The 27809-nt window shown below is 35.5% G+C and overlaps 1 protein-coding gene across 4 annotated transcripts in view; it reads left to right on the top strand.

The window, feature by feature from the left end:
- The window catches only part of LOC137655816 (tubulin polyglutamylase TTLL5-like), a 179235-nt gene extending 152163 nt beyond the window's left edge, over positions 1 to 27072 (top strand). For all 4 annotated transcript variants that reach the window (XM_068389983.1, XM_068389982.1, XM_068389985.1 and 1 more), the window contains exons 9-16: positions 1077 to 1318; positions 6093 to 6226; positions 7484 to 7577; positions 9479 to 9629; positions 11703 to 12507; positions 12769 to 12934; positions 16733 to 16962; positions 18516 to 27072. In XM_068389983.1, coding sequence (XP_068246084.1) covers positions 1077 to 1318; positions 6093 to 6226; positions 7484 to 7577; positions 9479 to 9629; positions 11703 to 12507; positions 12769 to 12934; positions 16733 to 16962; positions 18516 to 18754 — 2061 coding nt within the window. In that variant the 3' untranslated portion in view covers positions 18755 to 27072. The remainder of the gene's footprint in view (positions 1 to 1076; positions 1319 to 6092; positions 6227 to 7483; positions 7578 to 9478; positions 9630 to 11702; positions 12508 to 12768; positions 12935 to 16732; positions 16963 to 18515) is intronic.
- The last annotated feature ends 737 nt before the right edge of the window (positions 27073 to 27809 follow it).

Here is a 27809-nt window from a genome sequence, read left to right on the forward strand (position 1 = left end):
TAGAATTATTGACGGATCTTAAAATGAAATACCTATAAAATGTGCAATTGATAATTTCAAGTGGCTGTTGCATTGATTTGACAAAATGTTTACTCTTAAATACCTTTCAATTTTACTGTGTAAGAGCTTTCTTAATGGCACCAGTTATGTATAGTGTATTTCTTATCACTGACTTTATAAACTTCAGGTATGGAGCCACTGTATCTGAGAAATACCATATGAATTTTCTTATGAGGGTTGTGGTGGCCGATGTGGTAACATCCCTGATTGGTGAACGCCAGACTGGTGTTCGAGTCCCGTTCAGACTCTATAGTTTCTTGGTCGCTGCAACCTCACCATCCTTGTGAAATAAGGATGGGGGGTTTAGGGGAGCCTATAGGTCTATCTTCTGAGTCATCAGCAGCCATTGCCTGGCCCTCCTTGGGGTTAGAGGGGCTTGGGTGCTGATCATATGTAAATATGGTCCTGCTCGATAGGGCAGTGTCACTGTCCCTTGCCTCTGCTATTCATGAGCGACCTTTGAATAGGTTCTAATCATTCTGACGCAGAAGTTTGCCATGTAACTATTTTATGTATATTGATTTATTTTCTATGATCAGAGGTATTTTTATCAGACATTCTTTTATAGGTTAACCTGTGGTTTGATGGTGGTGTCATTACGTTGGGAAAACTTTCATAACATTTAATGTAGTGGTATTTTAATGTATTACGCTTATTATTATGAATTATGTGCAGGGAAACATTCTTCTATATTTCTAGTAATATTCACATTTTGTTTAATGTTTTAGCATCTGTTTGCAATTAATACTTCATTGTTCATTTATAGATGTGATGAAAATTTATATTGTTTCTCCTATTTTCCTGACAGAAATGATACTACTTCAAATTTCTTTGACTTCTTTTATTGATTTCAAGTTTAGAAGCATTTATAGCTTCTTGTTAGTATGAATAACCTTTATCCAATATTTCTATTTTTACATCATTTCATAACGTTCTATAAAGTTTTATATAGAGTGAAACTTAAACTCAACATTTATTACTTTGAGTTATTAACTTCTCATTTTGTTTCATTTCAGCGTTACTCAACAGACAACTATGAAAGAAGCCAGTATGGGCGAGGTGCACCGATTGTTCCCAGTGCAGAAGAATTACGTATTGTCAGGCAAGTCCGTGAAGAATATGAAAGGAGAGGAGGATGGGCTCGAATATATCCCACCCCTGATTCTTGGGCTCTGTATGGAGGGCTTCAGGAATATGATAGCCCTTTGAATTTAGTCCTTCATTATCATCTGTATCCGCAAGTGCCACGTACAAATAGGTATGGTACAGTGTTTTTAGTTATGAATTGTTGGGTACTTTTAAGAGACTACATTATTTTTGTTCTAATAGGTTTATTCTCCGTTTTTTTTTTGTCAAAGTGTGAACACTATAATTATAGTGATACTATTTTATTTGATTGGGGTGAATCCCTCTGATATATGATATGTTTTAAGAAAAGTCATGAATACTGTACTCAATAAATCTGTTGTGATAGTTACAATTATATCTAATTTAAAAATAGGGGAAGTTAGATTGAAAAATACCTCTAAGACTGAAAGAAGTGTATAGCAATTTTTATAGAAAGAGATCTTACTAAAATATTTTTGATTGAAGAGGGAAATGAAAGTGAACAATTAAGTGTTAAATGGGGTGATTCAGGAGGAGATGGAATGTTTCTGCTATGAAACATTAGAGGAAGCAAAATGGATCATAAGAGTAGATGCTGCTAGGCTAGTTATAAATAGAAATTTCTCATTAGCAGAGAGAGCAAAGACTCCTGATTGGTACACAAGACATATTATTTCAATGAAAATTTTTTAAGAATCGTGTTATTCTTTTAATAAAGAAAGTGTGATAAAAAGGAAAAGTAAAATCTTACAAAGATGTGTGCAAACCCTTGTTGAAGTTATCGGTCTGGCTTGGTGGCTTGACAAGTTCAATCTCACCAGGGGAGTTCCACTCAACTTTCTGCCTATGGACTTCCATCTGTTCTCAGTGGGTGGTGCACATCTAATTGACCTGGTATTCTAGTGGGTGTGAAGTGAGGAAGAAAGCCTCTGCTTCGCATAGTCCTCAAGACACTGCAGCCAGCAAAGTTGCACGGGCTGTCGCCCTCTTTGCCGGCAGACAAAGCAAATGCACATCTCTGAGGTGTTTTTATGCTGTGGAGGCTTGGCAAGATACTTTTCAAACAGGAGACTACTAGGGGACACTCGGCTGCCAGGGACCGGTTGTAAGTGCAGACTAGTCTCTACATCCTCTAGTAGCAGAAGGCTTCTTGCCCGAGAGGGATCCCCAGGGTTTGACCTGTTTACCACATGGCAGAACAGGAAGCTCCCCAGGTTCTACTCCCCATCTCAGCCCCATAAGCATTGTTTGAAGACGCTTTCCAACATGCATGGGTTCACCGAACATTAATGCTATCCTACTTTGACATGATCTGACTTTTGTTTACGCCAGGACTCAGGGTGAACCGGATGGCTCCCAGATTGGCTCAGGCTAAGTGGTATCCCATTCTGCTTGCTCTTATGATAGAGGTCTCAAGAGAGCTACCCCCGTGGGGTGCTCTTCTGGGTCAGCTGCACCTGCAGAAGTACCTCCAAGCAGTGGACTCCTTGCTAGCCACACCCGCAGAGGACCTCCAAGCAGTGAAGTCCTTGGCTCTTCAGGGGTGGAGACCATTTAATATCTTAGTGATAGGGTTCCACTGGAAATGGGGTAGATGTCTGGATGTGTCTGGAGGTCCTCTACAGCTTTTCTACAAGGCTAAGAGGACTATCTTTTGTGACTGGTGTAATAGAAAGGATATATCTTTCGTTGGATTAGTTGGTACACAGTTCACAGACTTCCTTATCTTGTCACCAAGACAAGCTCCTCTAAGTCGGTCTAAGGCTACAGATCGGACTTGAATATGACCTCCTGACAGAAGGTTACAGACCTCTACGCTGCTGGGAGTTGTCTGGCTCGTGAGAAGCTTTAAGCAAAGCAGGCTGCACTACCCTTGGTTCTTGATTCCCTAGGGTGGGACGTGACCAGACTAACAAAGCTCTTATGCATTCTTGTTCAACCCTTTGTAGAGGTTGCCAGAAAGAGTTTTGGCTCTCAAGTCTGTTTTTATGCTAGATCTAGCATCGGCAAAGAGAGGTGGCGTGTTACACACATATTTTTGGTCATCCATGCCAAGGGGTGGAAGAAGGTCTCCTTCAGTTTTGTGCTGGACTTCTTTCCATCCAAAATCCTGACCCGGTGACCTATGCCATCAGGTTTGAGTTTCTCCATCCCCTCATGTTGGGAGGAGTCAGGTGGTCATAGAGAGTAGGATGCTGCAGTGCTACCTGAAAGGGACCAGACACCTGAGGGCAGAGGGTCGGACACTTTCGTTAGCATTGGCAGATCCAAGAAAGAGATGTCAGGGAATAGTCCCTCTCTGGTTTCGCGAGATGATCCGTAGAGCACTTGCCTCGACTGCTCAGTATGTTGAGGCGTCAGTTAGGACTAGAACTCATAGAGTCAGGGGCTTTGGTCCCACCCTAGCATTCAGGAGAAACCTCTTAGTGGGCCAAGTGTTGAAGGCCAGTGTCTGAATGCCAGACCACCTTCATAGCCTTTTCTTGTGAGAATACCACCCACAAATCCCTTGACACCTTTGTGCTTAGATGTGTGGTGGCTGCTCAATTAGTTGTGTAACCAAGCCAGCTCCCTTGCGGGACTGGGAGGCATCTCGTCTATGGTATCGTGTAGATGGAAGTCTGGAATGAGCAGTAGTATGACCGGGTCTTCTTCTTTAAGGTTCTTCTCTTTTAATGAAGCATCTATCTCTGTTCTTCTTCAATGGGAGGGAAGATGGTGGGTTTTATACCAACCCATTGATTTTTACTTTTTATTCGTTTCCAATTGACATCTCCCTTTGGGAAAAGAGATTCCAGTTTTGATTGGATCCAGATCCTATCGGTCTTTCATCCTTATGAAAAGCAGATAGGGAGTGGCAATGGCCCTCGCTTAGCTTCTCGATAAATCAGGCGTTTATCAATTCCAGGGATGAAATTAAACCTTCCAGTTTGGGTTACAGGTGAATTCCAAGCGACCTATTAGTGTTGGCAGTGTGTCTCTTGATTAAAGGAAGTGTGTTTGTATGTTGGGTAGGAACAAATCGCATAATTTGTAAGTCACTTTTATTTTTCATGGTTATACAAATCTGAGTCCTTTAATCCAACTTACCTCCTCAATCATCCCTCTCAGTCTGGGGCCGAAGGTCAAAAGTGAATGTTCTCTGACTGGAGACAGGGCAGGGTTCCTTACTCCGCATCTTCAATAGTTGGATAACCACTTATTATCCAATTTTAATGACTGATTCCAGCTCATGCCAAAGTTAGCTCATCACCCCTAATTAAAGGTCTCGGGTTTGTATGGCTAGGAAATAAGAATTAACTTAAAAAATTCATGATTTTAGGAGTATGTGGGAGTAGGAATATAAAACATATATGTACTGATGTATGGAAAAGGTGCACATTTTGGTGGGCTAAAAGAGTAATATAATTACTATTTTGCAATGTTATAATTTGAATATTTTTTTTTACGCTGCTTAATTTACTAAACCTAATACACGCTGATTTTTTGTACTTCAATAATGATTTAAGGAAACCTAAAATTAAATCAATAATGAGGGTTTAACCTTGTACTCACAATGATTAATATCTTGAAGGACCACATACATTGAAAGTGAATTGCAGTACAACAATCTGTCAGTGATTTGTTGTCACAAGCAGTTTTATATATATCTTATTTTTTCAAAGATAAGTGAGACTTGTTCTATTGTTAAAACTTTTATATCATTTTGAAAGTGTTCATAGTCAGCAGAATTTTTAAAGAATGACTTTTATTAATTTCTGAGGACTTCACTTATTAAAAAGTTTCGTTGTTTTTGAAAAATTTGAACAAGATAAAGAAGATCAAGTAGATTGTTGGTAAGAAACTAAAGTTAACCCTTTTAACCCCAAAGGATGTACTGGTACGTCTCACAAAAGCCATCTCTTTACCCCCATGGACGTACCGGTACGTCCTCGCAAAAAAATGCTATAAATTTTTTTTTTTCATATTTTTGATATTTTTTAAAATGAATTCAGGCATTTTCCAAGAGAATGAGACCAACCTGACCTCTCTATGACAAAAATTAAGGCTGTTAGAACAATTTAAAAAAAAATACAGCAAAATGTGCTGGGGAAAAAATAACCCCCTGGGGGTTAAGGGTTGGAAATATCCAAATAGCCTGGGGGTTAAAGGGTTAATGGTAACAGGGTGAATTACTTTAATTTCTTTTTATTAAGATCTTAGTAATAAATAAAATTCATATAAAGAAAGCAATATATTTTTTAGCTTAAAAGTTGGCGCTTGTTTTAGTAGATGTATTCCAAGTTGAAACATATATTTGGAAGGTATTGTATTTGCTAGCTTAGAGGACCAAAAAATGTGAAATACCGGTAATCTTAAATTCCGTAAGGGCATTGCATATCAAGGAAAAGATTTAAATTGTTTTAAATAGCTCTATCAAATCTATTTAATTTTCTGTTCATCTTTACAAAGATTTTATTAAGCTATGTGGATTCCTTTCTTGTTTTCATGTAAGCCTTCTACTGTATACTGTAGTATGTTTTTATAGAGCATTTTCTCATTCTGATACTCACCTGTGTGTTTTTTTTTTCTATTGAATGCAGGATCTTCCCCAAAGTATCCTTATTACTCTAAGAAATAATAAGAACTCAATTTTGTTGGAGTAGACATGGCGTAGTTAATTATTCGAACAGTCATTATGAAGTCCTTAGCTGTTATATGATGAAAATTCAGGGCCTTGGAAATTCCCCATAGAATACTTAAAACATTCTTTCAATGTCTTTGGTCTTTCAATGAAAAGGAGAAGTGAGCTTCATTAATATATTTTTATACAATATCTTATTCAACCCAAAGAACAACATTATAACCTGGATGACAAAAGTTTTGTTTCTGTATAAACATTGGTATAGCATCTAACTTGTGATGGTGCTTTGTTAATGCTACAGATACGGACGAGTTGCACCAGGTCGAGTCTCGGGTGTGTCGAGCAGTGGACTGGCATCCTCCCTAGAGCGGTTAACGTGCTATGAACGAGCATTACCAAAGGGGCTAGCTTTCTTCAAGAACAAGAAAAATCTGGGTATGCTTACACATACATTACAGTAATACTCTCTCAACATTTATACATGCATTGTACTTATTTTCATCAAGTTTGTAAATTTTTTTATGTTCATGCGTGTTAACATATTAGCCAAACAAATACAGTACATTTAAAGGGGTTTAGGCTAGCCCTCTGAGAGTGGACTGGTTATGCTCTCTGTTACCGTGAAAGTTTTATACTATTTATTTATAATGATAAATTGCATTTTCAAAAGTTGAAATGTAAAGGTTTTGTACCATATGCTCATACACAGGTAAAACTCAGTGTGTTGAAATGCATAGCGAACAGCTGTTTCACAAAATCCTTTTCAGTGCGCTTGGTTGGTTAGACCATTTACAGAGCTCTTCATACATCATTATTGATATTATCTTGTAGAGTTCGAAACCAAAGGGCTATTACCTTGTTTTGCCAGTATTAATATACAGTAGTTTGTGTGAATACTACTAATGAATTAAAACTGCCTTATATGTTGTTCATCTTTCATCTAATATGAAGTACTGTACTGTAAATGCCATTTTTTTTTCACTTGCAATTTGCTAATCACATTCTTATTACTTCGTGTAGCATTTTCATTATCGTTGTTGTGTTATTTTTATTGTGGGGGGGGGGGGGGGGGGGGCGGGGAGCGATGTGTTTTCTCAACTTATCTTCATCATCAGCCAACTGGTTATGATTTAATTCACCATCTTGAGTTTGGTTGTTGTTATTGCCAAAATAATACCTGCTATATTGGAGTATTTTTGGTCGGATATCCTTCTTAAAAGATATTGCCGAAGTAAAATATTTTTATCTTGCTGTTAATTGGTCACACTTGCTGATTCGCAAATCTTTGAAGGACGGCCCACTTATTCCAATCCCTGTATGCATAGAATGCAGGTCTGCTTTTTTTAGCGTAACTACTTTGACGAAAGGTTGATATATAGTTAGTGGAACCAACTATTTTGTGAAATTCTGTAAGAATTTTTTTTATCCTAATGCTACCACTTCAAGAATTGCATTTATCAACTCAAATTTTGATTTAGTTTTAAAAACAAACTTTTGAGGCCAAATATGTCAGAGTGAATCATTTGGCTTGACAGTCTAGTTACTTATGATAGGAGCTTTTTTTTGCAATTTACTTTTCTTCTGACAAATTCATGTAAATATGTACAATTTGGAAAATGAAATTACAGCATAAAGTGGTTGCTATGCCATAATGTCTTTAGCATTTTCTCATTTGCTTGATATTTTATACAGGAGGGAGTAAAAAGGAGGAAAAGGTACCAGCAAAAGATAAAAAGCAAGTTAAAGCAAGTCTTATGAGAGCCTTGGAAAATGGACTAGCTCTAAGGTATGTCAAATGGATTAACTCTAATGTATGTCTATATACATGAGCTTTATTTACACATATTTACTATTGTGACACTTTCACTCTACTCTACTTTAAAAGATATAAAATGGCACTTTTGTCCTTGCAAAGTGCGATTCAAGTTACTTTTAAGTACACCAATAAGTTAAGAACACGAAAGTATGATCTTTTTAAATGTAGAATATGTTTAGTGTTTAGTATATGTAAATAAGAGCATGAATCCAAGAAGTTTATTCGTTATTCAAGGGTATTGCTCCTATAAAACTTCTGAAGTTTATAATTCCAACTTGGTTGTTTGGTGAACATACTGAACAGTGATAGTTTATTTTGACAGCAGGCCTTTTCTAGAGCAAAACTTATGATAAGGTTTAAAATATTGGTGCGTACGGTTACCTTCATTATGCAATCCTTATTAGTATGAATTGTCATCAACATTTGTTGGATAGTAAATGGTGAACAGTAGGTCCTCAGCTTATGATGGAGATCCGTTCCCATGTCATGTTTTAAGTAGAATTTTGATGAAAGTCGGAACACACCCAATAGTGAGACTGCTGTGCTATTTCGTAATCGTATTCGATTTCAATTGTGGAGATTTCGTCACTGGATCAAGTATTTGATCTTTATCGTTGATTATCATTGTGACAGTCGAACGACTAAGTTTGTGCACGTGGTTAATTTTTGTCGGCAGTTTTTCCTTTTCTGCACGTTTCACAAAATGATGGTTTATTTTTCTTTGGTGCACTGCCATTGTTATCTGCCCTACACTGGGGACCCATGATAAAGAGCTTAAAATCAATGGGAAAGGTAACCATTAAAGCACAAAAGCAATGACAAGCCAGAACAGCATAGCATCAGTAATTAAGGAAAGCTCATACTGTACTCTGTTTTTTGCTCAGCCACCAATTATCCCTTTTTCTTATATTACCAAAATTATAATTGATCTCAGCTACCAAATATCCTTTTTTCTTATATTACCAAAATTATAATTGGTCCACCGCTTTTTCGCAAACTAGTCTAGGTGCTCGTAATAACGACACAACTTTCAGAGAGTGAAATGCATTTTCTTAATAGCTTGTGTGAAATACATCATATCCTTGAAATGCCGTAAGCCGAAACTCACAGCCTGTGGACTATAGTAACCCATCACCATACAAACCAGATTGCATTCGACGAATGTGTTTAAAAGCTGAAAAGTTTTCTTGTTCATTTTTTTTATTTACCAATGGCATTCACCATGTTGCCAAGTGCTAGTGTGGTAGAAATAACTTGCTGCTTAGTTATGCGATTATGATTTTTTACTTTGTATTGGTTTTTGTGCACGTTAATATCTGCAAAAGTTTGTTAGTTCAACGTTTGTATGGTTTAGGGTTATTTTATCTGTAGGAGCACTGAGAATTCTGAATAGTAATCCATAGTTATAATGACCTTTTTAAGTTTATTATTTGTATCTAGAAAGAGAAGTTTTTTTCTATTCACAAGAAAGAAATCCACTTCTACATTATATAGGAATATAAAAAATTGCTGATTATGTTGTTTTTATGCTTTGTAAGCATTATTAATTATTAATTTACTTGTTTTATGGCATTCCAATGTATGTAGACTGTCACATTTTAGTAGTGCAATACAGTACATTGAACCATTTTAAAAGCATTTTACAACTTTATATATCAGCTAAAATATTTGGGTACATGGTTTGATAATTCTGCATTTTATTCAGGGAATAAAATTCAGCTTACACATTGTCACCTTAAAGTTGCTTTTGCTTAAATATATTATCTAATTTGGTGATTGATTGGCTTGTATACATTTAGGGCTAGATTTCCATGTAAATATGTTAGTAGCTTTGCAGAATGAAGAATTTTGGTTTTTGTTTCTCATTTCAGCAAATATCAGGCGCGTATGGCATTTTCAGTTTACCTCCAACATATACAGCGGAGGCTGATGATTGGGTGTGATGAAGAAAAGCAGACCGACCTAGTGTTCCGTTTCCTTAAGTCCGCTGCTCGTACGCTTCATAACCCTCTGAATGTACAGGTACAGTATATAGGATATTAATATTAGTTTTATATGCTAGTACTAATTTTAAACACATTTAGAAACCTTTTCCGTATCATAATATCAGGTTCTTATCTCTAATGTTTTTAACTTTGGGGATTTGTTGTATTTAAGCAATAAATAGAGAAACTCAGTCGAAGCCGTATTCGGTTGCTTTCACAAAAAATTATCTATTATTAGTGTTATTATTATTACTAGCCAAGCTACAACCCTAGTTGGAAAAGCAAGATGCTATAAGCCCAAGGGCTCCAAGAGGGAAAAATAGCCCAGTGAGGAAAGGAAATAATTAAATGATGAGAATAAATTAATATACCATTCTTAAAACAGTAACAGCGTCAAAACAGATATGTCCTATATAAACTATTAACAACGTCTAAAACAGATATGTCATATATAAACAATAAAAGGTCTCCTGTCAGCCTGGTCAACATAAAAACAGTATTGTTGGATCTTGACATATACAGGCGTTTCGTGAGAGACATCGATGAATGTTGAAAATCCACATATCTGCCTCCCCTTAATGATATTCCCAAACCCTTCATTTCCTGATATAAGTATACAAAATCTGTGTATCTTAGCCTAGAGAGGAAAGAAGTTTATGTAATGGCATCCATAGTTTTATAACACTAAATTCGGGAAAGCATTCAATTACCTAGCACCAAATATGGAAGAGTTCCTTAATCAAAAAGCAGTTGGTGAGTCTCCCTACTTACGGGACAATAGTTTGTATTTCACATAGGAACAAAATACAAATTTTTAAAGTATTTTATACCACCCTCTCAGTCCTGAGCTGAAAGGTCATAAGTAAAGGGCTTTTCATAGTTAAGGGAGTGAGCCTTCTCGCCCATTCTCCAACCTGTCATTTAATTGCCTGGTTAAATGAGGCTTCAACAGCTGTCCAGCTCGTGCTTAAGCATATTCCCTATTAGAATGACTTGGTTTTGTAGTTACAAAATTATGATATTGTAACACTTAATTCTGAAAATTGATAGCTGTAGACTCCCAGGATAAAATTTGACCAGAGGTGCAGAACAATTAAAATGCTTACATTACATGAACTAAGCAAAAGGTTATTTGATACTTCATATATGGCAAAAACAAATAAATCCAGTAAGGCAAAAATTGTTTGTCCCAATGAAAAATGTAATGGCCACAGTGTAAATCAATAAGCTTCCTCAGCTAGTTTATTGAATAGATAGAAATGAAGTAACCTGATAGAAGCCCTTCTCAAGATGATGGATAAAATTTTTACGTAAAGGAGAAATTTGAGTGGAAAACAACGAAAGGACCAGAGGAGAGACACAAAATAGGAAGGTGTAATAAGTACAAATACTCACTTGTAGGAAGCAATTAAGTAAACCAAGGCTTTTTAATCTGCAGAAAATTGAGAAATTGTATGCAGTGGCAATAAGCAGAAGATGATATTCTTGTGGATCATGACTAATGAGTAGTAGTTCTTTAAGGCTTAGTTTTCATGGAAATAAGATGTGGCATTTATGGTTATTGGGCTTCTGTGAAATAGATTTTTTTGTATGAACATAAGACATTTCTTTATTAACTATTTTTTTCCCTAGTGTTTTTCTCACTTTATTTTCTAATATGTACTTTCTATTCTGCCAAAGTTTGCCGTAAGATTATGTGTTGTTTCGTTTGAATGTTTGCTCATTTTGAATACTAATAATTTTATAACATTTCATGTATTCGGTAATTAAACTCATAAGAATTTCTAATTTTCTACCTCAAAGAATTTGTTCTATTCTTCTTCCATTCAGAAGTGAATGTTCATTACTAAGTCCATAAATAGTTGATTGTTTTATCTCAGTTGGACTTTTGTATGAAATTGATATGGTTAATGGGATAACATTTTTTCCAAGAGGCTCAATAATGGGTTTTGAAGAGTTCTTGGAAAACCATTCTTTCCATTTATCTAAATTTCATTTAAGGTTGAAAAAGCTTATAAGCTAGAATTGTTGGAGTTCGTGACTTTAGCCTGAATGAAAGTAGGTTCTATATGTGCTCTTTTCTATTGAAAATATTTTGTATCATTTTCAGAACCCAAGTAAAACCTTGCCATCAGAGGCCCGTGCTGTCGTAATCTCAAAGCAGCTCGGAGATTTTATTCAGGCCTATACTAAGGAGACACACATTTACCTGGACCAAGGCACTTCAGCTTCCTGCTCCTCGTTATCATCTCAATGTCCCACTTCAGTAGCCACATCTTCCGAGCCATCCACACCACACGTATCATCTCCTCCATCTACATCCACTTTGTCCATTAATTCTCCACCCACCTGTTCATCAATGAGTGCCTCAATGACATCCATCAATAATCCAGCTTCCACGAGTTGTGGGCAGCTGGCTGCCGATCAGGACAATGAAGAGGAAGCTTCAGCATCAGACAATGTACTTTTCAAATCTAAATCGTCATCTGTCCGGAAATCCAAATCTTTTGCATCCGTCAGCAGTAGTCCTTTGATTGCGAAGTCCCATTCGTCAGTTTCAATGAGCAGTTGCTCATTGATGAATGGATCAAAGACATCGAGGAGTCCCCCAACTGCGCGACGTTACAGTTCGCACACATCAATCAGTAGTCCACCATCTACTTGCATGTCTGAATCTTGCACGTCTATTAATAGCCCTCCCATCATATCTTTTTCACCCTCATCAACATCCATCAATAGTCCACCTTCAGCTTCAGCAATGGGTTCCACCACTTCAATAAACTTCCCACCGCCATCTAAAACACCCTCTGTAACATCTCTAAGTTCTATTACTGATGTTGGAGTGGAAATCTCTACTTTACCACCCAGAGTACGGAGGCTTAAATCAGATGGAGATGCATCAGGTCCTATAATAGGTAAGTTGATTAAGATACAAATACTCTTTATTGTCTGATCTTTGATATGCTATGAAAAATTTAGTCTCGTGTTGAAATGTCAAGCCTTTCCAGTTCATTCTTCATCTTCAGTATATATCTTTTGAGTGGTCAGCTCATTTTAGTTATAATGTTCAGTACAATGCAAATGTATTCTTAGATTTCAGCATGTAATATGCTAAGTTTTCTGTATATGAGTTCATCACACAAATCTTTACAATTTACACATTCATTGTATTACAGAGGGTGATGGCAGCAAAATGTCTACCAGTCTAGACTCAACAGACTTACAGAAACAGTCAGGTGAACAAACAGAGCAACAGCAAGATTCCCAGGGGCAGCAACTTCAGCCTAATAAGAATGAGCATATTACAATGGATTTATATCGAGCTTTTATGTCTAATGCTGGGTAAGGATTCGGTTGTTTTATGAAAATGGTAATTGTTCCAACACGAAGTATTTAACTCAAACTACTTTCTTAGGAGTATCTGGGATCTAATCCCATCCGACCAGAATTTTGTGTAGTTTACCCTACTCCGTTTTCTATGCGGGGCATCTCTGGCGGAGTGATACGCGCCCAGAGACGACCCAGGGTCAGAGAGACCATTGGTTACTGCTTTTTTTGACAGGGGAGTCTACTCTCGTGATATTTGTAGGTTGTTTAGTTCAAACTATTTTGGGAATTATTATTTTACTGATATCATATTTTTTACAAAGTATGATTTTATGATAAGTCAAGAATGGTTGTAAAGTTTTCAATAAGAATATGTGGTTAGGGCTAATTATGAAAGGAGTTGGTGAGCACCAACTTTATATTTTTGTTTTTATTGGTAACCGACCTGTTAAATTCAGTTGCCATAATCCTTGATGAAAGGTAATTAAGAATACAATGCATGAGAAAAGATAGGAAAATAAGTCATTGGAAATTTCAGAGAGTGAGTGAAGGTTGCAAAGTGTTGAGTGCAGTTAAGGGAGTAGTAAAAAATAGAGGGTTGGGCATGAATGTAAAGAGAGTTTTATATGAGAAAGTGCTTGTACCAACTGTGATGTATGGATCGGAGTTGTGGGGAATGAAAGTGACGGAGAGACAGAAATTGAATGTGTTTGAGATGAAGTGTCTAAGGAGTATGGCTGGTGAATCTCAAGTAGATAGGGTTAGGAACGAAGTGGTGAGAGTGAGAACGGGTGTAAGAAATGAGTTAGCAGCTAGAGTGAATATGAATGTGTTGAGGTGGTTTGGCCATGTTGAGAGAATGGGAAATGGCTGTCTGCTAAAGAAGGTGATGAATGCAAGAGTTGATGGGAGAAGTACAAGAGGAAGGCCAAGGTTTGGGTGGATGGATGGAGTGAAGAAAGCTCTGGGTGATAGGAGGATAGATGTGAGAGAGGCAAGAGAGCGTGCTAGAAATAGGAATGAATAGCGAGCGATTGTGACGCAGTTCCGGTAGGCCCTGCTGCTTCCTCCGATGCTTTAGATGACCGCGAAGGTAGCAGCAGTAGGGGATTCAGCATTATAAAGCTTCATCTGTGGTGGATAACGGGGAGGGTGGGCTGTGGCACCCTAGCAGACCAGCTGAACTCAGTTGAGTCCCTTGTCAGGCTGGGAGGAACGTAGAGAGTAGAGGTCCCCTTTTTTTTGTTTTTGTTTCATTTGTTGATGTCGGCTACCCCCCAAAATTGGGGGAAGTGCCTTGGGATATGTATGATGTAAATTTCAGATCATGTTTTCTTTTCAATTATCTTGGATAGTGGAAGTTAGTAGTAAGATAGAGTTTAGTGTTTAAATGGTCAGTGAGTTGTTGGATGTAATGATTGAGATGGATTTTAATCACAGATTTAGGGTTGTAGTAGCATATTGGAAGCATCCTTCCCTGGCAATCTGCTGGTTGGGAGTTGAGACCTTGATGGGAGTTTGAGATCCGCTGAAGCTCAATTGTTTCTATACTCAATTTTTTTTAGCGATGCAGATTTGCACCGACTCCCAGGGGTGACCTTTAGGCTCGGAAAAGTTTTCTGCAATATGATTGGTCAGAATTATCTCGTCCAACCAACCAGCGCTCAGGAAACTTTTCCGAGCTAAAAGGGCACCCCTGCGAGTAGGTGTAAATCTGCCTCGCTAAAAAAAATTTACTATAGTAGTGTCAGCAACCTCACCATCCTTGTGAGCCAGGGATGAGGGATTTGGGGGAGTCTGCAGGTTTACTTGCCGAGTCATCAGTAGCCATTTCCGGTCCCTCCCTGGTCCCAACTAGATGAAGAAGGCATTGGGCACTGATCTTATATGCTGTATATATTGTCATTGTTAAGCCATTAGCCTGTCTCTGGGGCATTGTCCTGTTGCTTGCCTCTGCCATTCATAAGTGACCTTTAAACCTTCTGTTTTCATGAAACAGTTTTGCTGTTTTAAGACATCCACTAATTCTTGATCTACCCTTTGTACTGTGATAAGTAATTTAGCCTCATATAATGACATGCCTTCCTGACATATTAGCTGTCTACGTTCCAAAAACTTTTTCCGCTCGATGAACAAAAGATTCCTCGCGGATTTCTCTCACAATAACATGATTTTGTTAACTTTAATGCTCCTTGTATTGGTAAATGATCTTGCATGGACCATGAATAGCACTATTTTAAGGCAATTTAGCAATGTAAATGTTGGCACCTAGTACTTTTGGTCAAAAGAACTTGGTAAAGGCCTCTTCACCCGGTATCTTTTGACAAAAATATCAATGTGTGTGCTATTATCTCCAAAAGTTAGGGGAGCTGAGCTCAAATACTTATACAATGTCCATTTTACATCTAGGTTTTTAAATGCGTCCCTTATAATTGTAAGGATACTTTGAATAATTTTGTTATGTTCCTAATGTAAAAGGGGTGATGAAATATTTTAAAAGCGATATGTCAGAATCAAGTAGAGGAAAAGTGGGAAAGAACCTTAAAGAAGAGATTCAACTCGAGGGATAAATTGCCCTTTATTTTTAATTTTACAGAAAACAGATGCCGAGGTGAATCCAAAATAAGTGACTGCTTACAACTTGGGTCTGCCAAGTCAGGATATTTACCTCAAACTAAATATAGCCCTCATTTTTGGTATATTTAAGGCTAAAATCAGTAAAGTTTTAGCCAAAGTTTCAGAAAAACCACATGCTTCAATGAAAAGAAAAAATTTTACCTCTATTTCTTCCATCTACCTCTCTCCTATGATGTCATATAGATCTGAGAAATGGCACCACTGGGCCAACAAACATTTGGTCCAATACCCCCAAGAACCTTATATATAGAGAGGGTTTTCTGTTTGAAATAAGTAATCTGGTAGTAGGAGTTGGAGGAGTTCAAAGGTAGCTGTATGCCTTTGCTTTAAGAGTATATACCAAACTGTTTAGTAAAACATATGGCTGAAGTTGAGTGGGTTCTATCAGAGTGATCAAGCCAAGTGAATTGGTAACACACAGGAGTGACTGTTTAATTGTTAATAGAGTGGTTCGTTATTGGAATTTGGTAAGAAGAGGAAGACCCTACTTTTCATTTGGCATAGGCAGCTTAATGTATTTTGTATTTAGTCTAGTGAATAAGAGATTAAAAAAGGCCTTAAATTTAAGACATAAATTGTTTGGTTTCCTTTCCTTCATGGTATATCGCTTATATACCGGTAGTTAATTTGTGCTTATATTTTTGTCCGAGGCTGAACTCTTACAATATTGAAGTCTTTAGCCTTGAGGCATTCTGTTTCTTCAACCTTTAGAGTTAGGAAAATGTAGACTAGGGTTACTGATTTTAACTCTTTGGCTGAGGAGAGCTGTAAAAAGTAGTAAAGTAATTTTGCTTGATTCTGAAGGATTTTAAAATTACTAAGTGAATTTTACCAATAGAATTAACTCGGAAGTTATTTTCTTGGCAGTTGTGAATGGCCTTTTATTTCTTATATCACTTAAGCTTGTATGTCTAAAGCAAAATCTGCAATGTTTGTTGGAAAGGAAATGTACCATCATAAAGAATATAACATTTTAACATTGCAATTTTTTCTCTAATTTGTTTGTATTGTAGCTTTCTAAACATTTTCATTGGCTCTCATAGCTGTATTGCTGGTTTTGTTGTAAATTAAGAATTAATATACTAATTTTATAGTAAAATTTACGTTAAAAAATCTAAAAGTGGTGTGGGTTCACCTTCAGAATTTTCTTCCTCTGAATTTGTAAACCTTTTTCAGGGAGAGTGACTTAGAGGAGATCTTGGCTTTGCAAACACGTATGCACAACTCAGTTGGTGTGTTTTTAGAAAATAACCGAAAGTCGCGCTATACCGTTGGATCTGCTATCGGGACAGCTGCTTCAACCTCTAGCACTGGCCAGTCTTCAGTAACGGGCAGTTCACGTCCTCGCACACCAACTGTATCACCTCACGGCTCGCCTCGAAGAAGTCGCCGATCGCCTTCAACAGGTATGCTATGTTTGTAATGCCATGTTACTGTAGTTTTAGTTACGGGCATGGCTCAATCTAAATAACATTCATTAAGCAGGAGAGACAGTGATTATTGCTGACACTGCTGAAAAGTTACAACTTGAGTATACAGTGAACACAGTGAATTACTGTGACTAAGAAAATGTGGATAATGTGGGAGGGTGGGCTGTGCCACCCTAGCAGTACCAGCCGAACTCGGTTGAGTCCCTTGTCAGGCTGGGAAGAACGTAGGGAGGAGACGTCCCCTTTTTTGTTTCATTTGTTTGATGTCGGCCAACCCCCCCAAAAAATTTGGGGAAGTGCCTTGGTAGGTATGTATGTATGTAAGAAAATAAATGTAAGAAAGGGAGACGTGATAGTGGCATCTAAGAGCACAGAACCTCCAATTTGCAACATCGTAAAGACTGAAAGAATAAAAGAATCAAACTACTTTGTTTACCTGGTTAGTATGATAATTCAGAAGGTAGAGCAAAACGAGAAATAGAGGAAAATCCTGATAGCCAAAAATATCTTTAAAAGCATGGAAAATCCTCTGACACAATAGAATTGGTGCACAAAGAAGAATTAAAGCTTTAGGAACATATGTATGGTCCATCTGTATGAGAGCTGGTCAGTAACAAGAGAACTGGCAAACAAGCTAAATGCAGCAGAGATGTGGTTTTACAGGAGGATTCTCAGAATATTTTGTAGGGACAGACTAACAAATGAGGTATTTGCAAGACTTGGGGTGGAGAGAGCAGTGGTAAAGAAAATAAGAAAGAGAACTGAGTTTTGTTGGGCATGTAATATGAAGAAAGAAAATAGAGCACATTTGTCTCACTGGGAAGATAGACTGTAGGAGATCAAGGGGTAGGCAGGGGACAAAGTAAATGGGTAATATTGTGGCTTGTATTGTAGCGGACTTGGAGGGTAATTATGCACCCAGTCAAGTGTTACGAATGACTAGAGACGGGTGGTGGAGGCGACTGACCGGCCACATCCAGGACACGGTACTTTAGTAATAGTAATACAATACAGTTATATGATGTTTTTTAGCTCGGATAACAGCAAATGTGAGAAAGGTCTGATAGCCACGAATATTGGAGGATTAAGTATAAAAAACTGTCATATGATTATCATAGTTTTTAAAATATATTACATGGAACAGCACAAGAGCTGTCAGGAATTATTCCCATCTTTTGTTCATCTTCCAATAATTTTGCACTTCTATGTTACTGCTTTGAAATAGGTAGACATGGTAATGAACAATCTGTGAGAGCTACTATCTCTTTTCTAACCCAAAGCTAATTGTTAAAGTTCTTGTGTTATTGGTAAGGACAAATTTTTATGGATCTGCTGTTGATATTGAATTTTTTTACGCAATTTTATTTCATTTTTACGTAACGGTTTCATTAATGCTTTACCGTTATGCGGGGACTCCAGCTCGGCAAAAATGGTAATGACTAATTTTTCATGGGTCTGTTGTTATTGAATTGTTTATGCAAAGTTACCTCATTTTTATGGAACAAACTGTCATCAGTATTATTATTCAGGGACTCAAGCTCGGCAAACAGAACCCGTAACCATAGAGCCACATGCTCATCCTTCGTCACAGCAAGCGCAACAGGTCGACCCGGGTTGCAAGCAGAGTTCTTTTTCATCCGCGACAACTTCGGATGCCAACGCAACCCAGTCCTCTACCCCGGCTACAACAACTGCCTCCTCTTGTTGTCTGTTTGGCAATATCCTCAAGGCCAGTCTGAAAGGAACCCATACTTCTTTCATTTCATGAAAGTGGAACCATTTAGTCTTATAATTTTGTTTTTTTAAATGTCATATATGCGTTTAGACTCAACAGCTTTATTTGAAACTTGTCGAGTATTTTATGATGTTTATCATGACGTTTCTTCTGTTTGTATTCAAGTGTGCATGTGCTATTAATGAAAGCCTGATTCTAGATGAAATTAATTCAGCTTAAGTTAAGTAACTTGAAACAGCAGCTATATTTATAGGTATAAGGTTAGCACGAAATGAAAAGCTTTAATGAAAATGTGTTTCAGGTACACACTGTTGTAAAGGAGCTTTGTGCAATTGTGGTTTGAGGTTGCCACCCTCTTTCTGAAGCTAAATGTGTCACTTCAGCATTGGAGGCAACTTCATTTTTTTTGCTTGGTTTACAAAGCAGAAAAATGGGTTTAGGCTGTGTAGATGCATGAAGATGCCCTCATTATATTAATTGAAAATTTTCTAGTCTGGTTTTTGCTACAATTTTGGAATATTCATGCTTGCTAACATGATACTCTTCTTATGAATACTTTTTTCCCCTCTAAATTTAGAGGAATGAGGCTATAAAAGAATCAATTATTGCTTGATATTTACCTTTCCAATCCATTTAACTGTTTATATCTAATGTGATTTGTGCATGAAAGTATTGGAAACGTTTTCAAAAGTTCACATCGTTATTTCCAGTTGAATTAGATTATTTCATTATCTTGAAGTGGTTATGGATGATACCTGAAATATGGCATAAATCACATTGCTCTTTCTACTTTGTCTAATTCCAGATAAACATTTATTTTTTCCATTCCTTTGAAAGAAAATGCAGATTTCCATTCCTTCTTTATATAATAATTGTGTTCTTCCAGTTTGAGGTTATGTCTTGATAGTTTGATGTTGAAACAGTATTTTTTTTTACTCTGTTTAGGTTGTTAAGCCAAAAGGTGAGGATCTCTCAATATTAGAATCATGTAAAAAAACAAACACTTCCATCCAAATTTTCCAGAATTTCTTAGGGGTTTGGGAGAAATTTTGAAATTATCTAAATTGAAGGCTTCTACGAGCGTTTAGACATAACCTTTGAAGCTATCAACCAAATGAGAAACAGCCAAAATACGCAGGACATTTTTAATGTAGCATCTTGTATAGAGGGTCGAAACACATTAAATACTATGCAGTTTTAACTTTCAACTTAGGTTATTCATAATTTGATTAAGGGGTCCTAGAAAGCCTAGATGAAGCAGGAAACTCTAGCATTAGGTGATTGTTAAATTTCAGATTAATAGATTTGCCATGTAAATAGACTATTTGAAGTAGTCTCTTTTATAATGTATTAAAATATTTTGTTGTTAGGTACTGAAAATTAGATTGCTGTGTATTTGAATACAGTAATATAAAAATCCTACAACGTCAGACCGGTGAGCTTGAATGTACAATAATTTCACTTGGGATTTAAAAATCAGACAGGAAAAGTCTAACTTTAACCTTATAGTCCATTTCTTTTAGCGATGCATATTTGCACCGACTCGCAGCGGTGCCCTTTTACCTCGGAAAAGTTTCCTGATCGCTGATTGGTTAGAATTATCTTGTCCAACCAATCAGCAATTCGGAAACTTTTCCGAGCTAAAAGGGCACCGCCGCGAGTCGGTGCAAATATGCATCGCTAAAAGAAATGGACTAAAGTCAAATTCATATACAATATATTACAAGTTTTAATTCTTGGTTTACTCATTTATGTCTGGTATGCAATAATGTTAAATATCATGACGGCTGATATTCCTCCAGATATTGAGTTACTTGAGTATTGCATGATACTGTCATTTTTGTTTAAAACCTAGCCGTGCTTCATGTCTGAAATCCCTTTGGAACTGTATTTTTTACAGTGGTACTTACCTACAAATCAATTATGATTGCAAGTTTTATTTTTATGATACTTCACTTGCAAAGCATCTTACTGTATACAGTAGTAGATTTAGTGTATATTTTTATTAAAAGAAAAACATGAGTTGTCAGTCACACATGGGTCTCAATATTTGGTATTTAAAGAAAAATATATTTAATTTTTAAACTGACAAAAATTTAAATCTACCGATTAGACGTTGTAAACAAAATTTACGCAGAAGATAATTTTCTAGAAGTTCAACTTTCAAGCAGGAAGCATCATAGCGTATAGTCATAATTGTTGACCTAGGTTATAGGAGTCTCCTCCAAAAAGGTTTGCAATGGTAAAGCAAATTATATTAAATTATGGCTTATTCTATGGCATTTGCTTAACTATTAGTTTGAAAATCCATTTCATAATTAGATTTGGATAAGTTTTTCGTCATAAATGATGGCTTTTGCTTAACTATTAGTTTGAAAATACGTTTCACAATTAGATTTGGATACGTTTTTCGTCATAAATGCTTTAAATTTTGAACATTTGTCCTTCAAAGTAGTAACTCTGTAATGTGTGGCTTGAACAGTATTAGAAGTTCGTTTAAAACTTATCTGTCTATCTTTTCATGCTTCCCATTTTTATCTAGTTACCCAGCTTCATTTACTTTTGCTTTTTACAATTTTTTCTTATTTCATATATTTTGCATCTGAATTTTCCTCTTTATCTACTAGCATAAATTTTGATTTATCAAATCAATGTAGTATAGTTTCTTTTAGAATGCAGACACTCCCTTATTGTACCTCCTGGCCAATATAGACAATCCTATCAACCCATAAAATTACTTTCTATTTTTGGAATCCATTCAATTCCGAGTTTTTTAATAGTTCCGCTGAAAAAAATTTTGCCGCTATCAATATCCTTTTTATCTAATGACGCTTTCATTCTTTTTTTTCTCAATGCGTCATTGTTTAAGTGTCTATTTTGTGTTCACTGGGCTGGAGTATATTGTATGATTGAATAGCAAAGAGGAAGAGTTTTATTTATGTGTAGTTTTTTTGATGGTCTTCAGTGAAAAGTTCTATTGACAATTGTTAAATCTTTTAATATATGGTATTGATGTATGAGGACCTCATTGCACTGAATTAGTGCTAACTTAATTTTCTCATTTTCCCTCATTATGGTTATTGTCTCTGGAATTCCCATTCCGTGACTAGTTGACAAAGTAAAAATGTCAAGTTAAGTGTCATTTTGAAGACAAAAATGTGTTTTTCTAAATTCTTCTGGTGTTGAGTAAATTAATTTGTTATACCTTTCCACTATTTGCTTCTGAGCATCAAGTTTATTTAAGGGAATGAGAGTGTTTTATTACATGAACTCTTGATTTATACCATTCTAGTGATTTAGGATGTGTGATCTATCATGAATATGGTAATGTGCATATTATGAACAAGATTACCTCAATATTTAATGTAACTTTAAGGATTTTTTTTTTTTTTTTGTACTCAAATTGGAAATGGTGTGGCTAAAGCTACCTTTGAATCGTAATGTAATTATGCTTATTCTTTACTTGCCATACAGAATAGAATGAAGCGATTTCCTACTAGGAGTAAGGTTAAAGGTTTGCAGTTAATAGTTTTCTATTCCAGAGTTTCCATGTTTGCTATTTCTACTCTGTAATGTTTTTGAATCTGTAATGTTTTTGAATAGGTTATGAAAACTGATGTGAGAGATCCAAATATGTTGATAATTGAAGGTATCACGAGTATGGCCGAGGTTACAGTACTCTATAGCATTAAATTTGCTTTTTTGTGGCAATAAATGCAATCAGGGAATGAGGGCCATGTGACTTAACAAACTCTCACTGTGTTTCTCTGGTAAAGAGTTTTAAAACTCTCATGCTTCAAAGATGCTGTGCAATTTTGTTTTATTTGTATTTGATCAGAAATAAGGATTATGAGTGAATAGTTTAGTGTAAGTTGACTAAATAATTGACCATTATTGTCTGGTGTAATGTGAAGGTAATGTCATGAGAGAAGGCTTTTTTTCATCTTGATATGTAGCATGTTCTGTTACCAATAGGATTTATTGGAGATAGGGAATACTGCCTATGGAATCCCCTCAAAAGACTGCAGGCTGTATGGAAGGTTTTATTGAAGCATTGTACTGGATTCCTTGCTGATCTGATTCCTGCTTTTCCCGTTCATCCATCCCCACTGGTCTTCTCCCAACATTAATATTTTTTGTCCCACTTTTACCCATCCTAATATTTTTGTCTCACTTTTACCCATCCATTCAAGAACATGTCCTTTGGATCAGGTTCAACTGCTTTGAAATAATTGATACACGTAATAGAGAGGTCAAGGAATTACAACATTATGTTAGTGCATGTTAGTTTTGATTATATTAGTAATTTACATTAATTGGTTGTATTACATTACTGTTTTTCTGTGCTTATGAATGTTAGTAATGGCATTTGAACAAATCCAGCAAGCGTTGAATATATTTGTTTTGCAGCTTACTGCAGTACTTTATAATGTATCAAGTACTATTTTTTTTGTTATTTCTATTCTGTTTTTCAATGAAGTACACAATTGGGGAGATAGTTTTGTTGAATTATTATTATGTTGACTTTATTTATGATATAAACATCACAAAGTTTGCACTTAACTATCAAACTATATTTGTGGAAAATATTTCCTCTTCCCTAACTCTCTTTTTGATATAGGCAACATACAATGATCTGGTTTTAAAAGCTATTCCCTGTTCCATATGGTTTGAGTGTTTGGTGGGCTAAGTATGGAATTTTTCTTGAAGTATATCCAGATTAAGGTGAAAAATATAAAAGATTATTGATTACCCAACTAAAGTAGATATTTAATTTAATTAAAAGCCATCATACACTTGAACACTCAGACATGTTAAGAGAAATAGACAGAGAGAGTATCATTTGCCAGCTAGTTTGCATTAGTTTTTCACTACAATTGGAAATTTATATGCTTTACCCAGAACTATTTATTACAAAAAAGAAGCGTATATTTCAGAAAGTGGTTAAGAGGAGATAAGTTAAGCTATCATGGTGGGGTTAGCTCACTGCGGTAATGAAGAATATGCAAGTAATTTTGCCTGTAGAAACTATTCTTCATCAAGATATATAGCCTTTTTTTATTTTTAAATCTTTTATATTTATTCGAAATACTACAGTGTAGGAAAGACAGCATGGCCAATATTTTACCATGAATTATTCATTTACTGCTAGTGCTGAAAACGACTTGCTATATCTATAAGCTACCGTATTGGATTCGTAGGGTTAACTGAGAATTTGTAGGAAATTTAACATTTGAAAAAATTGATGATTATAATTCGAAATTTTCTTCATGAACCAAAATTACTTTTTTGCAGTGCCGAGACTTGCTGGAAGTTTTTTAAACTTTGCTTTAATGACATAAATGTTTTGTTGGGCTGGCCTTTTGTAGTTAGGGGTATTATCAAGTCATATTTTAATATTTATAGCTAAATGCAATTTAAAGCTTCAGAATGTTTTATTCCTGTGCCAAAAATATAGGAAAGCTGTAAAGGAAATATATGGATAATTTTTGCCAAGTTACTTTATAGATATACCCGGTATGTAGTTGCTTAAAGGTTATCACCTCAGTTGAGTACTTCAGTTCTCGTTGTTATAGGTACTTCACAATTTTGGTTTTATTGTACTTAATATTTATTATTAAACATAGGAATCATGAATGAATAGTATGAAAGCAACGTAATGTATTTATTGCTTGGTTGTCATTTTAAGGTACATTTTATACAGTATTTGTGAAGTTATACTTCAGTTGCTAATTTTTGATAAACAAATTGTTGTATTCTGAAAGCAATACAGTTGAGAAAATCCATTTGTAATTATGCAATAAAAGGTCACACGAATGAAAGCCAGTGCTCACTATGGAATAATCCAATATCAGGATTCAGTACTGCTTAGGTCTTTGAGCCAGAAACTGTTTACACAAGCGAGCTAATTGTTCTATTATCGATAGATTATTTACCGTTAATTTTCAAGTTCATATGAGTGAACTGTTCTATCAGGATGAACCTTGTATTAACAAATATTTGCCAGTTTTCAAAATATTGTATGAAGTTTTTTTCTATATTTGACATTAGTAAAATTAATACTAGAGGCTATAGTTGATAAATTGGCAATCATCATAGCACAAGATTGATTAAATAAAAAAAATTATTTATTTTGTAAATTTTTACTTGGTCATTCTTTCTCTTCTCTCTCTCTTTGCAACTGCATGTGTAATCAGATCTAGACATCATATAATACATATGTACATTCCATTTTACGGAATGTTGTACTGTATATAGTATATGTAAGTAGTTATGTCATGGCCTAGGAAAGGTTGTGACAATTCCTTGTAATTTATAGCATGATGAATCCCCTATAGAGATGCCTTAATGTTAGATAATTTTACTAACTTTGCCAAAGATAGTTGTGCTAGCTATAAAACACCAATTAACCAATATAGGAAAAATAAGGGTTCTGGAGACTGAGGCTCTAAAAATATATGATGACTAAGTATGTGTTTTAACACTGTTTATTTAGGTATACATATTCATGCACCCTTTTTGCACTTGCCGATTATTTTTTCGCTTTTATGATCTTTGTCGGTAGTCTTGTTATACTACCTGATAATGTGGTTTTTGTTTTCATGAGACTAACTTATTATTGTAGGATAGCAATTCCTATATTTCCTTGATTTACATTCTTCCATTTAGTAAACTTACAAGGTAGATATTAACTAGCTTTACTTAATTATTGTTTTGTGTTGCTTTAAGACTTTTTCTAAGGTCTTTAAAGCACCAGGGTGGGAATCTGTACCTTATTTGCCCTGCTTCACTTGCTGGCTATCATTAAAAGTCATCTTTGTCATCCAGGCCCCACTTACTGCAGTCCTTCCAAACTGCCTAGAGAAAACATTTGTGTTTGGGTGCTGTTTGCTTTTAATTTTGTACGCAGGTAACATATCAAGGTAATGTCATTGGTATTTTACGGTAATGTTATACTGCTTTCCTTGATACTCATTGGTTGTTAATTTTCTTAAATATAAAGCAAACAGTTGCATTTTCAGTGAGTGCATAGTTCCAAGCACATTTATTTCCTTCTACGTGTTATCCTATGCATGTTTGCCCTCCATGAGCCGGATTCACTCGTGATATTATTCTCCTGTGCTTTATATATCCATAAACTTCTTGCTTTTAAAAGCATCATGACATTTATATCTCTTTTACTTAAAGTACACATTTGAGATAAGTTCTCACTGAGTCAATTTTCTGTACATCAGAAATGAAACTTGTCAGGAAAATTGTTCCATTTTGGTCAAGCATTGCATGTTGGTACTTGGAAAGTGTACCTGTTAAAGTAGTTATTGCATTATATTTTAACCCAAATGTTTGGGTTGAAGTAATTGTCATGAAATTAAGAAATTTACAAATGTATTATAGTTGTTTATGTCTATTGTTGAAGTAAACATACTCCCTAACTCCACTAGAACTCAAAGCACCACATTTTATATTAAAATGCTATTGTTTATTGGTGTTGTCATTAACAGTTGTGGAAATATAGATTTTTATTGCTTACGGAAGTTTCTTTTATTTTACTATATTATTGTAGACATTAAATGCATCTATGGAGAATCAGTGTTATTGGAAACTTACCGTCTTTAGTGCTATGAGAAGCTCATAATTTAGATAAAGAATATTTTATACTGGTTTTGAAGATGCACGATAATTCTCCTCTATTTACGAGGTAATCGTTATGTGCAAATCAGATATCCTACCTCTGTTAGATGGGATGAACTATCAGTATTACATTTAAGTTTGGAGTTTTCTGTCTCCATAATCAAATGATTGTTTTGTTTCAATACAGCTCTAAATAGAATATAGCTGGAATATTTTTATTTAGAATAAGTTAATTTTATTTTTAATTTATTGCTCTGTTGAAGTAAATTTTATCAAAATATTTTTTCTTGGTTATAAATCAGAGAGAGAGAGAAATAAGTTTATAATAATGGATGAAAATTATCACATTGTGTTTTTATTGTTTTAAAATGAATAGTAAAATGTTTTCTTTTATTTAGTTTTGTTTGATATTTAGTCACTGTTATATGTAAAGCTATCTATAACAATGATTGTACACCACAAACCTAGTCCTGTTGAAATGTTCGGGCTTCTCATTTGTTACGGTTTTGTCAATATTCAACTTTTCAATGCTAGGCATCTTAAGAAATGATGCCAACTTAGCAGCCAAACTGGGTCAGCTATAAAAGATAGTGATTCATTCATTCTCATAAATGATTATTTAGAAACACTGAAAACCATTACAGTGGATAAATTCTGGAGTTTATGCCGTGGTGAATCCGATAGCAGCAAGTTGATACAGATTAAACTAACTATAGGATTGTGGTATTTTTAATTTTACCCTAATAACTCCCTAGTGATCCATCACTTTGATGGAGTTGAATAGGCATGCATGTTGCAAGGAAGAACTTGACAACATTGGTGGGAAATATTTACGCTAGAAGTTCCTTCAAGGTCAGTTCAGGAGACAGTAGTTTTAACTCGGTTTTGACCACTGATTATAACAAAATTGAATCGAAAACAGGATCTTTGTTGATGAGTTTTATTTCCAGTTTTTCCCACCATGTAGTCAGATATTAGCTGTCAACCATTGCAAACTTTTTTAATAGAATCGACTCCAGGTTCCTTGAGCAGTAGTTGTTGCTTAGGAACACCAGAACCAAGTCCCGGCAACCGAATACTAATCAAGTTGATATTTGCTAACGGGTACTGTCATTTAATCTTTCCCTACCTTTGTGGAGAATGACCCTATGTTGAAGGCATGGAAGTGAAGTCAATTATGAAAAATAATCTTGAAATATTGAAGATGGGTAAGTTTGGCTGCATGTATCTCCATGGTGCTTGGACGTTTTGTCGACAGACAGTTTTTTAACGGACATATCGTCTTCGGATTTTGTTGAAAACATAAAAAAAGAAAAATACTCAGTATTAAAGATCTTTTTCGTATGTACATCTCTCGGTTATCTATCTTGTAATTTTTCCAACTTGTACTGCTTAAACCTATTCTGTTGTTATTTTCAATTTTTTAAATTTATGGCTTAATTTTAAACAAATCTTG

This window comes from Palaemon carinicauda, chromosome 16, assembly GCF_036898095.1.
Source record: "Palaemon carinicauda isolate YSFRI2023 chromosome 16, ASM3689809v2, whole genome shotgun sequence".
NCBI lineage: Eukaryota > Metazoa > Arthropoda > Malacostraca > Decapoda > Palaemonidae > Palaemon > Palaemon carinicauda.